General features: G+C 40.6%; 1 protein-coding gene across 1 annotated transcript in view; it reads left to right on the forward strand.

Annotated features, from left to right (window-relative positions):
- CLMN (calmin) overlaps positions 1-13,599 on the forward strand; it is a 75,204-nt gene that overhangs the window by 47,496 nt on the left and 14,109 nt on the right. The window contains exons 2-4 of the mRNA XM_086748936.1: positions 7,211-7,272; positions 9,820-9,915; positions 11,428-11,511. Coding sequence (XP_086605062.1) covers positions 7,211-7,272; positions 9,820-9,915; positions 11,428-11,511 — 242 coding nt within the window. The remainder of the gene's footprint in view (positions 1-7,210; positions 7,273-9,819; positions 9,916-11,427; positions 11,512-13,599) is intronic.

Genomic DNA, 13,599 nt, shown 5'->3' on the forward strand with positions numbered 1-13,599 from the left:
GCTGTGCTAGCGCTGGTAAGACCATGTTGATGTGAAGTTGATTCAAGAGCCATTCCTCTAACTAAAAAGAAGATAGGGCTAACGGGTACCTGGCTGAATGCAGGACTGCAATTTTGTTATTTTCAGAAGGGCACTGCTGATTTTATTTTTGAGTAAATGAAGAGAATTGGATCTGATACACTCAAGAAGGTAGAAAAGGTGCAAGAAGAGGTTGAAACTGAAGTTAAGCGTTGCCCTTTGAAGCAGAGTTCAGCACTTGGGCAATGGCAAGGGTTGGACATTTTGCTCACTGCAGAGCTGGGGACCTAAATACCCTCAAGGAACATCGGCAGTCCCAGGAGTTGAACCGTTTGTAGAAACCAGGACTAGTGTAGCAAACAGTACTAGAAGACAGTGAACCCTGGGCTAGGAGCAACTCTTTAATCGAGGTGTTGTAAATAAATGTGCATTGCTCCTAATGGCCATTGCTGTTAATAGTAAATCGTGTTTATTTTCATGTATAGAAGGAGGTGTTATGCTCCTTGTGCAGCGTGGAAGAGCTGGTGTGCACCCTCTGAAAACCCCTTCCTGGATCATCACTTAAATCACTTGTTAGATCAATTCCAAAGCCATTGAATTTAACCCAATTACTGCATTGTTGGGTCCAGTAACATTCCCAGTAAACGCTGAAGTTTGTTTCATTCAAAGTGTTCAGAACAGAATTGTATTTATCTCTTTTAAAATTATCAAATTTTGTTTCATAAGAACTTTCCTGGTATGTAAGTGAGAAATTTTGTTAATCTGTTCAATAACATTTTCCATGTGTATAAAAAGTCATAAGAACAAAGATGTTTGCTTTGTGATTGAAGGGTACAGGAAGGGGAATCTTTACCATCTGCCACTAGCAAATTAATTTTCAAGGGGGAAAAATAAATCTCTTTCATTGGAAGCTATTTTGATCAGCTCTAATAGTAATATTTTATGTAGGATTTCTGTTCCAGAGCCCAGTAAAATTTACAAGTAAATTCATCTTTCTAATGCTTTGGTAAGGGAACATCTGCCTCAGACATTGTGAGGATTGAAGCATTAAGAGTTTTTTAGAAATCTCATCTTCATCCTGCAATATTTTTCTGGTGTGTATAATCCTAATATACCAATTGCTGCAGTAAATATTTTGCTATGACCAGACACTGAACTCCAAAAGAAGCCTGTTTAGCTGCAGCTAATGAAAATGTAATGTCTGTGATCCTGCGATGCTTGTGTTCTGCAGCACCAACCTGAGTTTTAAAGAATTTTGAACCAGTAAGACTCAGATTCTGCAACTTTGATGGAATGAAAAAGCCTCCAGCTTTCAACACCTGCCATAGAAATTTAATAAGGACCCTAATAAATGGGGCAGTTTCAACAAACAATTAACTTAACAACTTCATCTGGAAGGCTTAGAGGCCCTGTTTCATAGGAGGTAACTTGAGAGCAGTCTCACGTTATATGGTGTAGCTAATGTTTCCTTTAGAAAAACAGAGTTTTTAAGATTTAATATTTCATGTGCTCCAAATTACATCAAATTGGGATTTGATGCACAAAAAAAGCCTTCCACCTCTGTGTAGATCAAAAAGAAAATTTATATTAATCTTCTAAGCTGTTTGGGGGTTTCTTAAACACAAGGAAAATATACATTTCCCAGGAATTCAGAAGCTTATAAAATGAATTTTGTGGGCAATTTGGATAAAATTATTTCTTATACTTTGATTATGCCATTAAAATTCACACTCCTACAAATATGGATATTTTCTTACACGTTCGGAGTACTCACTGAGCAGCGTAGCTGGACTGCCCCATATAGACTTGAGAGGAGTGTGTTTTCCTGCATGTTGTGAGCTATTTTTTCAGCCTCTTGTAAAAATATGTAATAGAGATTAAGTCTTCGAGGGTTCATAGTTCAGTGTGTTTAATGTAACTCTGTGTTGAGATGAAACAAAAGCAGAAAATTTAATTGCACTTTTCCCTGCCCTACTTCACACATTTCATCTTAAATTCTCCATTTATTTTGCTGTCAGTTGCCACCCCCACCCACTCTCCCTTTCTCATCTCTTTTTACTCTTTTGTTACAGCTTACCTCTAGTCACCCTTCCCAGGTCGGATGTGTTGCTTGCACGTGCCCTGTCTTTTGTCTTTGTGTCTGAACTTTGTCCTGTGTGTTGTGTTTGAACAGTGAAAAAGTCTCCTGGGAAGGATCTGTGCTTCCTTACGGTTGTCAATATCCTGCACCCAACATCAACATCCTGTATCTAGTGTCTGGCTGCTTATGGTAACTAATGGCATGGCCTTTATTTGCCCATATGGCATATGCAATTACTTGCATCTATATAGGCAAAAACGGTGGAACGGCGTGCTAGGATTCATGTGTCCCGGCTGCATTGTGTACAGAAGCTTATTGAGGCAGATCTTAGTCAGACATCACTCTTTTTGCTGGTTTGCCACCAAAATTCAACCCAGCTGATCAGTGCAATCGGTCTGGGTCTTTGCAAAGGTACAATCACCTAATTAAAACAAAAGCATGCTCTTCAGTGTTTGAGATGTAGCCACATGTTTGGAATATTGTGGGCAGCAAATGACCAATTTTAGATAAAAATCTGTTTTCTAAGATGTCAGTCCAGCGTCCTTCATGAATATTAAGTTTGCAGAGAAAACAGTATTCAAATTTGATAGTATGATGACTAGTAATCAGAAATACCTAGGCTGGGTCACAGCGTAGGAGGCCCAGTTTAAAATCCAGTTCTCGTTTATATAGTGGTCTGGCGTTTGGGCAGTTCAAAAGTAGGTTGTTCAATGATTGATTGCGTGGCTGTATGAGCTGGGGCTTTGGGCTGAGGAAGGCGGAAGGAGAGGAATGTGCGTTTCCCAAGACTTGGGGTGTCTGAACCACATGCTTCATTTTGGAGTTAGGCTGTGGTACTTAAATATCATAGATTTACCCCTGTATTTTTGTTGTTTAATGAGAAGTGACATTTTTCTCCTGATTGAAGACTTTGGCAGATACTTGGATACCTCCAGAGCCATAAAGGTTTTGAGCTGGTTCTGTGGTGGCCATTGCTTACTGATGAAGTGGATATGGGATGATTCTCCTGGCAAGTTATTGCCTCTGAAGCCAAGGGCAGTCAAAGCATCCTTTTTCACAGTTAGGTGGCCAATACCACCATTTGTGTCTTGAAAACTTGCTTAATGTTAGTAACAGGCATATCTTGTACCTAGAGAGGTTACAACCTGTGGTGGAAATGAGGAAGCTGGTTTTTATGCATATTATAAAACTAGTAGTTAACAAGATGTCTTGAAGGTAACTTGCAAGTAGATCTAAAAGCCAGCTTGGCCTGTTGTGAAGGTTTTAACGTCATCTGCTGATGATATCCTGGATGAAATGCTAATAGCTTTGGAAACAAATTTAAGTGACCTTCTGCTTTGTTTTGGGAATAATATCCATAGATGCAAATGAAGGAGTTTTCTGAAGCTATGTAATTACATACTGACAAGTCTTCCACTCAAATCAGCTTCCACATTTCATAGTTGCTTCATATGCCCAGCCCCGTGGTGGTGTGCCTCAGAGGATTATTCATAACTGGTTCTACAACAACAGAATAAATGGTATTTAAAAGCAAATCAATATTTGCTATCTCCAATTTGCTGTTGACCATAGAGGCTGTTAGGGGATTGGCTTCTTGTGGGTATTGCAACAGTGGTGACCTTTGAGGAGATCTGAAGGAGGAAGAGCTGGCATTAGCAGAAATGCATGAGGAATTTCTAGGCTGGTGGGGAAGGAAATAGTGCCAAAAAGGGAAGCAGCTGGACTCTCTCGTCCATAACAGCTGAACCTTGAATGGGCCCAAGTGGTTTTTGAACTAGCGTGGTTTTACTCTATGACAAACTAGTTGCCTTTGCCATAAGATTTGACAAACCAGAATACATATCTGTGTGAATATTTATTTACAAGCTGCCTAGGGTGCAGATACTGTGGCTGAGCCAAATTCTGCCATCCTCTAGTACACAGTTGTGGGGCAGAGAACGGTGTGGGTTTTACAACAGGCTCATCATCCTACCAGTACATAGTTTCCTTCTCTAGGGGTTTCTTCCCCTCTAAATTATTGCAGGCAATGCCTGTCAGTGCCTTACTTGTGTACTTTGATATAAATACTGTGCCTCTGAAACATCTCAGACCTTACTGTGAAAGCATGGTGCAATTGAGTTTATTGGATGAGTACAGAAGACTCTGTGTGGTGGTCAAAATTTCTCTTTATAATTTTTCTCTTACATCAAGGTCTGAGCTGAGCTGAACCAAAATAGCAATTCCTAACTTTTTACAACCTTCCAGCATTACATCTTTGAATCCAACCCTCACAGCAGGCATCCTTCTTTTCCAGCATGGGATTTGTGTGCAGGCCAGCCATATGGTGTGTGTAATTATTATTTTATAATGGTGTTATTGCTCTCTAGCTGCCCAGTAAACCCAGTGCAGTTTCAGTAAACTGTATACATAAGCATAGAAACTTTAGACTTGAATTATTTTCTTCACTTTTATACAATAGTAGGTGCGAAGGAGAAAAAAAGATTCCATTTAATTTATATAAACTGTATAAAGTTTACAGAGTTTCTACAGTTGTCTCAAATTAAAAGGCTGTGGAGAGGAGGGGCTGTACCGAAACTGGGAGGTCCACAAAGCTGGAGAACAACAGTTAAAGGCACACATCAGTAAATACCTGTGCTGAACTTTATCTAGTAACTCTACTGTCGAGCGTATGGACTGCATTAGGGATTTGTCTGCCTTAGGGATTTTATAAACACACTTCCTCCCCTTTCCTGTTCCCCATCCAGTTACTATTGCTTTAGACTATTGCAGAATCAACTGCTGTCCATTCTGGGGTCATCGTTCTAAAGTGAAAGAGGCTGTTTGTTGTAGAAGCGTACACTGATTAGTGTCAGAAACCTGTGTGTAAATGCAAGTGCTTTCCTGAATGTGCCTGGTCTTTTTTTGGGGCGTGAGCTTCCTGAAGCAGTAACACCAGCCTGGCTCGCCTATCCTTTCAGGCATATGTGCAACTCTTAATTTGCATTGATGACAGAATTCCTGCAGCAAAATTAGGAGCCAGTGTGTGCTCAGTTTTATGGATGATTTGTAAATAAAAACAGCTTTCTTTTGCATCCTCCTTTTCCCTGAAAATGAAGGTTGCCAAAGTGACTGGTGAAAAATAGGACCTAAAACCATGAAACCAAGCCCAGAAACCAGACTTGAAACCAGAAAACATTAATTTTGCTTCTCTGTGCCCTTCTGTGTTTCCTCTTTGATTTTGGTTGACATTGGAAGTCTGTATAGCCAGCCTGTTTGAGAAGGTCTCCTGTCCTCCCTGAAATCTGGTGCTGCCCATCCCAGCATTCCGGAGCGTTTCAGACAAGCCTAAGGAAGAGGTGGCCCCGCGTCCTGCCGCCAGCTGCTGCGCCCGTTCCACCTTCCCTGTTGCACCAACACGTGTATTTAAACAAAAAAAGTGTATCTGGGAATGGATCTAGCTTAACTTTAACCTCCATACACCCTCAAAAGTTAATGTTAACAGATCGGTTGTGGAAGTTACACCCTGGGTGACACACAGCACTTCTCCTTCTCAGCCGTCAACGTGCGGGCGCACGGAAAGCCAGTTCGGGGGTCGGGGTGCTGAAGGCAGGGAAGCCCAAGAAAGATGTGGCACTTCCCTCAGTTTATTGTACTTTGAGATTTGTAGGTGGTAAATGCCGTGGGTTTTTTACAGATACTCTGTAACCCTAACATAATTTACGGTTTCATTCGTAGAGAGCTATTTCAAATCTATGCACATTCTTCTAAGATATTTTAAAAGAAAAGCCAACAGCAATAATTAGTTTGGCATTTTCCATGTTTTCTAAAGCACTTAAGGGATGATGACTTTTTTTAACCAATCTTACATAAAATCAGATTTTACAGGAATAAGAGGACTTAAAAGGCCTGACTGGCTGTCAGTGACGGATGTAATTCACGCTGAAAGCTCTATTCCAATATATCAAAATAAGGAAAACAATTATACATATAATTAGAGGCTGCTGACCTTTCAGTTAAAATGATCAAAAAGAACAATATTAAAATTTGATTTACGGAAGCTGCTACTTAGCCTATAATTAGTCTGACCAATAAAAACAAACCGGACTTCTACAGAATGTGATTTCCCAGTAGATAGGTTAGCTATTTCTGTAGGGCTGATGAAACACAAAATGGTTTTAAAATATATTTTATATGCTCTGTGAGTAAATCGAAATACAGCATATAACTAGTTTTAATGTTTTTTGTTCATAAATTGCCAGATTTCCGTAACTCAAGTGAAATTTGAGAACCACTTGAGACTAATTATCTCTAAAATGAAATATTACTTTCAGTCAGTCTACTTAACTTATATTAAATATACGGTTTGCTTTTTTATATTATAAGGTAAATGGAAGTTAGTCAGTAACATGATTCCCCTTACACTTTTGCTGTAGTTCACTATGGAAATGGATTCAGGAAATGGCAGATGTGATTAAAAACTCTTCATCTGGCCCAGGAGCTGTTTGTACAGCACCTAGCATACAGCACTCCTGGCAAGGAACAAGCACTCCTCATCTTATTGCAATGTAAATAAAATGATTCTTCAATACAGGGACTTGGAATTTTGATTTTAAATGCACTAGTTAGGAGATTGGGAAGATGAGATTTGATGAGGCTTTTCCATTCAGAAGAACGAAAACAAAATTGCTATGTTGGCTAATGCGTCCTGCTTCTTTGTGCATGCAAGTAAGAACATTGGAATCCACGGTAGCTCAATTTGCATGAGGGTGTCACGGGAGTAATCCTATAAATTGACATGGACGGGTCAAGCTGCCTGCTCAGAGTCCAGCATCACCAGAGAGCTGTGCACAACACATAAATGTTCACCTTTCAAAAGCTACATTGAAGACTGCAGAACTAAGAGAGACTTCTTCCTACGTCCTTTAGAATGCATCTGCAACTTCTCATGTGTGGGCAAAGAAATTGAATAAAACACCATAGCTCAACCTTGTATCTCCCTATTGGGAATGTATTTGTTTTATTCATAGGGCTCTCATGAATTCTGACTTTTTTGTGCATCAGTTTTTGACATTTCCTACCAGCTTTCCCTCTTCTAGAAACTTAAGTGCTGTTTTTTGTTTCTGATATTTCTAGTGGAACGGGAAAATGTACAGAAGAGGACCTTTACCAGATGGATAAACCTACACTTGGGAAAGGTAAGACTGACACACAGTCTTGATACTGAGATACAAGAACACAACCATAGACAGACTGCAGTTAATTCCTTTTAAAGTAGTTAAAATTTGGAAACAAAGTTGACTTCTGTTCATATGGGTAGGTTTGGAGGAAAATGAGGGGAAGGTGAAAGCAAGTTTCTGGGTAAATGAAAATTGCGTTTCAGGCACAATGAATGCTTGGCTGGCTTTAGTTCATCTCAGATGTATTTAAGTCTTTAATGCTACTGATTGTTATCATGAGGTTAGAATTTCGCCACAGAATGTACCAACATAAAATCAAATGTGGTTCAGGCTGCTCTGAGGTGGTGATGACTGTGGTCTTCCTTGGACTGGAAGTTTGAACATCTGAGGCATCGTGGCCAAAGAAGATGTTCTTCAGAACATGGCTTCATCCCAGAGCTGCAGATGGGAAACATTAATTCCCTGTCAGTCATGTTTGGGGGAGGCTGCATGATGGGATCTTTACATATCCACCTACATTAGAGAACTGATTTTTGGACATCACTTCATATTTTTAAGATGTAATTGTTTCTTAATCACACCATAATATGGCTATTAAACTTCATTTGCAGTTCTTATTGATAGTAGATAAGTACCAACTCTCCTGAGCAGTCTGCCATCCAGCGAATGATTTTCCTGCTGTTTGGTGTGAAAGGAGGAAAAAGACAGCAGCAATGCTTCCTAACCTAGGCCAAAAGTCCTAACTTGGACTGGAATTTGGGCTTCACGTTGCTTTTAGTATCTGTGGCTAAATTTCCTGAAATACAGACAGGGACTAAGTTTGGGCTACAAGCTGACTCTCAATCTAGCTCCTGTAGTTCTTGGAAAGTGATTGCATTTCAGACATAGTAAAGCAAAGGGGTTTTAGAAGAAAGGCGTCACATACATACTTGCTTAAGTCCACTACTCTGCAGTAAGTGTTGCTGAAGGAATAAAGGGATCCTCTTAAATCTCACTGGAAAATGAGAATAAGGCTAGTTGGAAATGTTTTGACTAGCAGTTGCTCCCAAAGGTCTTTCAGAACGAAGACAGTGTTACGCGATTCCTTCGTGAATCAGGCTGTTGGGCTTTAAACGAACTGCAATTTTGGAAGTTGTCAAAAAGGGTTGTCAAATATGTGACTGTGGAGAAGGTCTTTGATTTACAGAAAGAATTAGATCATGAAAAAGGCTGTAGGGTGCTGTTAATTCTGCTGTGCCAAGCATATGAAGTCTTAAAAACTTTGTGGGCAGGTGAACTGTTTTCTCTGGAGTGGATACAAATTTTTTTCCTCTCTGATTCAACAAAGAAAAATGCTTTTCTGAAGAAAGAGCAAAAGTCTGCTGCTATATTAATGTTTTTCCTGGAAGTGGCATAATAAACATATCCCTGTAAATAACAAGAGCTTTCCTAAAGCTCTCTTTAATTACCGGTGATTCCCTGAGGACACTCCCTGAGAAAGGTGGCTTCTGCCTTTATGCTCAAAGAAGCACTTCTTGCAGAGTGGCTTCATTCTTTTAAGGGCAGCAGTGAAGTCTTCTTCTTGTACTTCTTCAGGAAAGATGCAGTGTGGTGTGTCTCCATTTGGAGCAGACCATCCCATTTGGGTCATCTTTTGAGAGGAGCTGTCTCTGCTGGTCAGGGGATACTTGGGAGTGATCTGCATCTTCTGAATTCTGGTGGTTCTTGTCTTAAGTAATGAAAGAATAAAAAAGGTTGGGTTTGAGGCTTTCAGATAGGTTATTTAATCTTGAAATGAATGATACTTTCTTTCAGTATGGAGCATTGTTAGCACTCTTGGCTAGATTGAAGACTAGTAACAGAAAGGTATGGTCCCAGTTTGCCAGAAGCAGTGCTTAATCAAACAGTAGTGCATTGCTCAACCAAAGATTAAAAGATTTGGGTCTTCAGGGACACGTGAGTGAGTGACACCTGAACAGAGCATAATTGCTGCAGCTGAGACTTCCCCTGAGGGCTGAGCTGACTGCCTCACAGCGCGCACATCATCATACACCTCCTGAAGTGCAGAGATGGTTCTCTTTGGAGGAGTTTGCTGAGAAGAGAGAGACACAATACAAGAAGTCGCTATTTAAAGTACTTTGAAAATATTGAGAAACAATGGCACCACCAGAAACCTTACAGAGGAGGCCGGACATTGGGCTGGCTGGATCTCGAGCTTATTTTGGGCACAAAGTGGGATTTGCTTCTGCTGGAGTTGTCTTAGTGTGAGGGATCAGTGCCCAGCTGAACCACCCTCAGGGTGGTTGCTTCCTAGGCAGAGTATTTAGGGTGAGATTGTCTTACGGGAAATCTGGAATAAGTCCTTGTCTGATCTCAGTTACATGAGTACTACATCTCAGTTTTAGGACAGACATTCCTAGGACAGAATTGCCTCTGACGTGAAGAAAAGTCGTCTCTTTCTTCCTGCAGGCTAAGATTTATTTCTAGTATTACTGTCTTGTAAAATTCTCCTTCTTACTGTCTGAAATCACGGTGAATAACCAAGCAGTACTGCTTTAAAAGCTACTTAGTTTCTTTTCTTTGCAGTGCAAGCCTCCCCTGAAAGTGAAAGACTTGTTTCTTGATATACAAGATGGCAAAATCTTGATGGCGCTGCTGGAAGTCCTGTCAGGACAAAAGTTGGTATGTATAAGAGAGGGAGAAGCCTCCATAGGTATGGAGCTCTGTATGTTAAAAGCAACAATGTATGGGCATCCAAGGAATAAGGGAGAATCTGGTCCCATGTCATAGGGATAGTAAGAAGCATTTCAGCAACTTTGTTGTGATTTCCTTATGTTATAGGCTGGCATCCTGAGTTGTAACTTAAATTTCAAAGAAATACATAACGATGAGGGGTAAAGGGTGTGTGATCAGCGTAAATGATCTTTTAAGATAATTTTTTTAAGGTTTCAATACATTAATGCTCACATATTCCTTTTGGAGATCACCCAAGTCACATTACCAAGAAAAGATGTACTTGCTGCATTATTTTTTTAATCCATAAATTCTGTTCCTATTTTCTCTAAGATCATTATGACACTTAATTGGTGTAGTTGTGAGTTTAGTTCTGGTATCCTGGCTCAGTTTTCATTAGTCTTACTGATACGGTCTAAATCAGAAGGGCAAAGCTTCACTTAACAGAATCTTCTTCTCTCCTCTTTTCTTTGTAAGAGCTGTATGAAGTTCCACATACCAGAAATGGAAATACCCAGTGCAAGTAGAAAAGACCAATTACAGTTGACTTTAATGTTTTCTTTCTACTTCAATCTTGTACTCTCTTCTGTGTGGGTATTGCACTTGGATGAGAGGAGAGACCTGTTCTGCAGCCGTCTCACCACTGCAGATACACTTGCAGTCGCCTGGTGATGCTCTGCAGTGACTGTACCATCAGCATACTGCAGCATGAGTGTCCAGACATTCAGAACCGCCTGTTTTTTTTTTTAATATTCTTGCAGTTTTGGGAAGCTGTCGTAGCAGCTGCAGGGTCTCTGTGTGCATTCACACAGGTTGCATTGAGAGCCAGGCTGGAAAGGAATTGGAGGGGAAACACATCACAGTGAACCCTTGGCTATGCCCTGGGACATCAGGGAGAAGGGCAAGGAAGGAGATAAGGTCAGCTGGCCAGACTTGTTGCACTGGCAGCTAGGTGTTCCTGCAACACGTGATAAGAGCAGTGTGCCAGAGTGGAACTGGAGGGAGACAGGCATGCAACAAATCTGTTTCATCTCTGCCAAAGTGGAGGTTTCTGCCTCCCACCTGCCTGTGCCTGCTACAAAAACTGCTCACGCTTCCTAATTAGGATCATTTAATTTAATTCAAGACCGAAAAAATCTATTACTACGAATTTTCAGGTAAGTTTGATCCTGTGACTGAACATAGTTGGGCAGTGATTATATAAATAATCAACATGGCAGGTCCAAGAGATTGGTAACATCTGGAGAGCAGGAAAGCTGATTGCTAACCCTGTTTTGCTACAGCAAGGGCAGATCATGTAGCTGAAGCACCCTTTACCAATCAGAAAAGATGGCAATAATTTTATATAGGTAGATTTCCTTTGCTTTATTTTGCCTCTGTGTTTGTGGGTTCTTAAGCTCTGTATGACGTGGTGAATAATTCCACCATTTTTAACAACAGCATGGCTCTTATTTTTTCTAGATGCATGAATACAAATCTTCAACTCATCGCATTTTTTGTTTGAACAACATAGCCAAAGCACTTAAATTCTTGGAGGACAGTAATGTGAGTATTTCCAAAGGCTGGTTTTAATATCTTCCCTTGATGTATGCTGCAAACTGTAATTGCTGTAGTTGTAACTAGTGTGATGTGCTGCGTGTACGTAAGAGGAATGTGTCACTCAGAGGCACTGTGACTTACCTTAGCAGCCAGGCTGAAAAAACACATAAAAATGCACAACGAGAACACCTACAGAGTCTAAAACAAGGATTATTTGTTCATTTTATAATGTAAAAGTTCAACAGGATTAAAGGATCAGGAACCCAATATTAAAAGAAAATAAAAAGAAATGCAAGTAATCTTTATCAGCTGGGTCTTGGTGGCATTACCTCAGTTACACTGAAGGCAGATGTCTTCCTTTCATCAAAAATACTTTCAGAGTTACAAATCATGTATTTATCTGGTAAACTGCTGCAGCAGCTGATCATGAGTCAAAGGCAAGAGAAAATTAAATCTGGGAACATTACATAAATGCGTAATTTCAGGAATCAGAACCTTATAAGGATGTAACTGCCCTTGTAGTCACTGTGGCACTACTGCAACGTCACTTCCTAAAGTTGTAGGTGACCAAGCAAGATCAGACCCTGTAGCTTGAAATGGTTCATTCCTTTTCTCATTTCTCCTGTTAGGGCTTTATTCCAAAGCCCTATGGATGTGGCCTGTGTCTTGAAAATTCTCTGCTCTTGAAAAATGTTGAGAAGTAATGGGGTCAAGAGAAGTCCCAGCCATGTAACAACTCATACACATGGTATAGCTAGATCTTTCAGAAAGAGCGAACAAATATTGGACTATGTCTTATAAAGGACTGCAGCATTCTTGCTGTACTGAAAGATTTTTTTAATCTAGTATCTGAAATAAAGTTCTGCAACTTTTCCACTATACTATCTGGGAAGAAAATGTAATTATGATCCTATTGACTCCAGGTAGCAAGTACTCTGTAGGGTTTAAACTTCATGGGTGAGGAGAGATCCAGTTCCCCCTTGCAGGGGCAAAACTCTGTGTTGCATGGAATGCCACAAGAGCAGCTGATGTCACTTTGCTGCTACCCTGCAATGAGCTTAGCCCTTGCTCCAGAGATCCTGCAGCAGTGCTAGTCATGCAGGAGAGTAACTGCAAACCCCAATGCAGGGATGAGTCTGATGTGAAGTCTTAGTGGGTCTTTTACGACCTTGTAGATGTGGGAGGTTTAACCTCCTTTGCCTTTTTCCCCAAGAGAGGATGTGAAAGGTCAAGAAGTTGTCCAGTAACTCCCAGATGTTCTCAGTCTCCTTTTGGAAACTCCACCAGTAGGAGCTGCCCTGTCCCTAAATGTGCATGTCTACATGTCCTACTGTAGAACTGCTAAGAAATATTTCACATGTTCACATATTTCTTAACAGTTTCATAGTTGATGCTTTCTACCCAAATCCAGCTAAGGCGCACTGGCAGATGAGATTTTTTTCTCTCTTGATATCAACATATTGCAGAGCTGCAGCTGAAGCATTTCTGGTTGCCAGGACCTTGCTAGGGGACAACCTAGAACCTCAATGAGCAAGGCCAGACAAGAGGAGCCTTGGACACACGTGGCCTTTTGACTAGTGATGCTAAGCCACCTACTTTTCTATGGATTTCTTGTTTCCTTAAGAGTAAGCAGCCAGTATCTTATAGCCAGGTTTCTCTACCGGGCTGGATGACAACCATAAGAGGACAGAGCTGACGCTGAGAGCAGTCTAATGATAAATGCCACTTCCTCCCCATTTTGGAGAAACTGCTATTCAAATGTACTTACTGGGTCTTAAAGGTTTTCCCATGCCAGATACCTTGGAGCTAGCAAGAAATCCCAAGCCTTGAAATATGACAGCTAGAGGTGTCTTCTTGCTAAGACTGAAAACTGTTGTGTGAACCACTAGATAAAAAGTTATTTTGCTTTCCTTTCTTCAGTTTAACCAGACCGGTTAGTGAAGGGTGGTGGTGAAAGTGTTGGCAAAATGCCTTGGCTGCCAAGAGCTTCAGGGTTAAATATTAAACCACAATGGGTGGAACCCGTCAGCATAGGCTTCTGTGGAACTGGGGCAGCAGGGTAAAGCACTGCTAAGTGATTCATCATGTACAGGA

The sequence above is a fragment of the Chlamydotis macqueenii genome, chromosome 5 (genome assembly GCF_036417535.1).
Source record: "Chlamydotis macqueenii isolate bChlMac1 chromosome 5, bChlMac1.mat, whole genome shotgun sequence".
NCBI lineage: Eukaryota > Metazoa > Chordata > Aves > Otidiformes > Otididae > Chlamydotis > Chlamydotis macqueenii.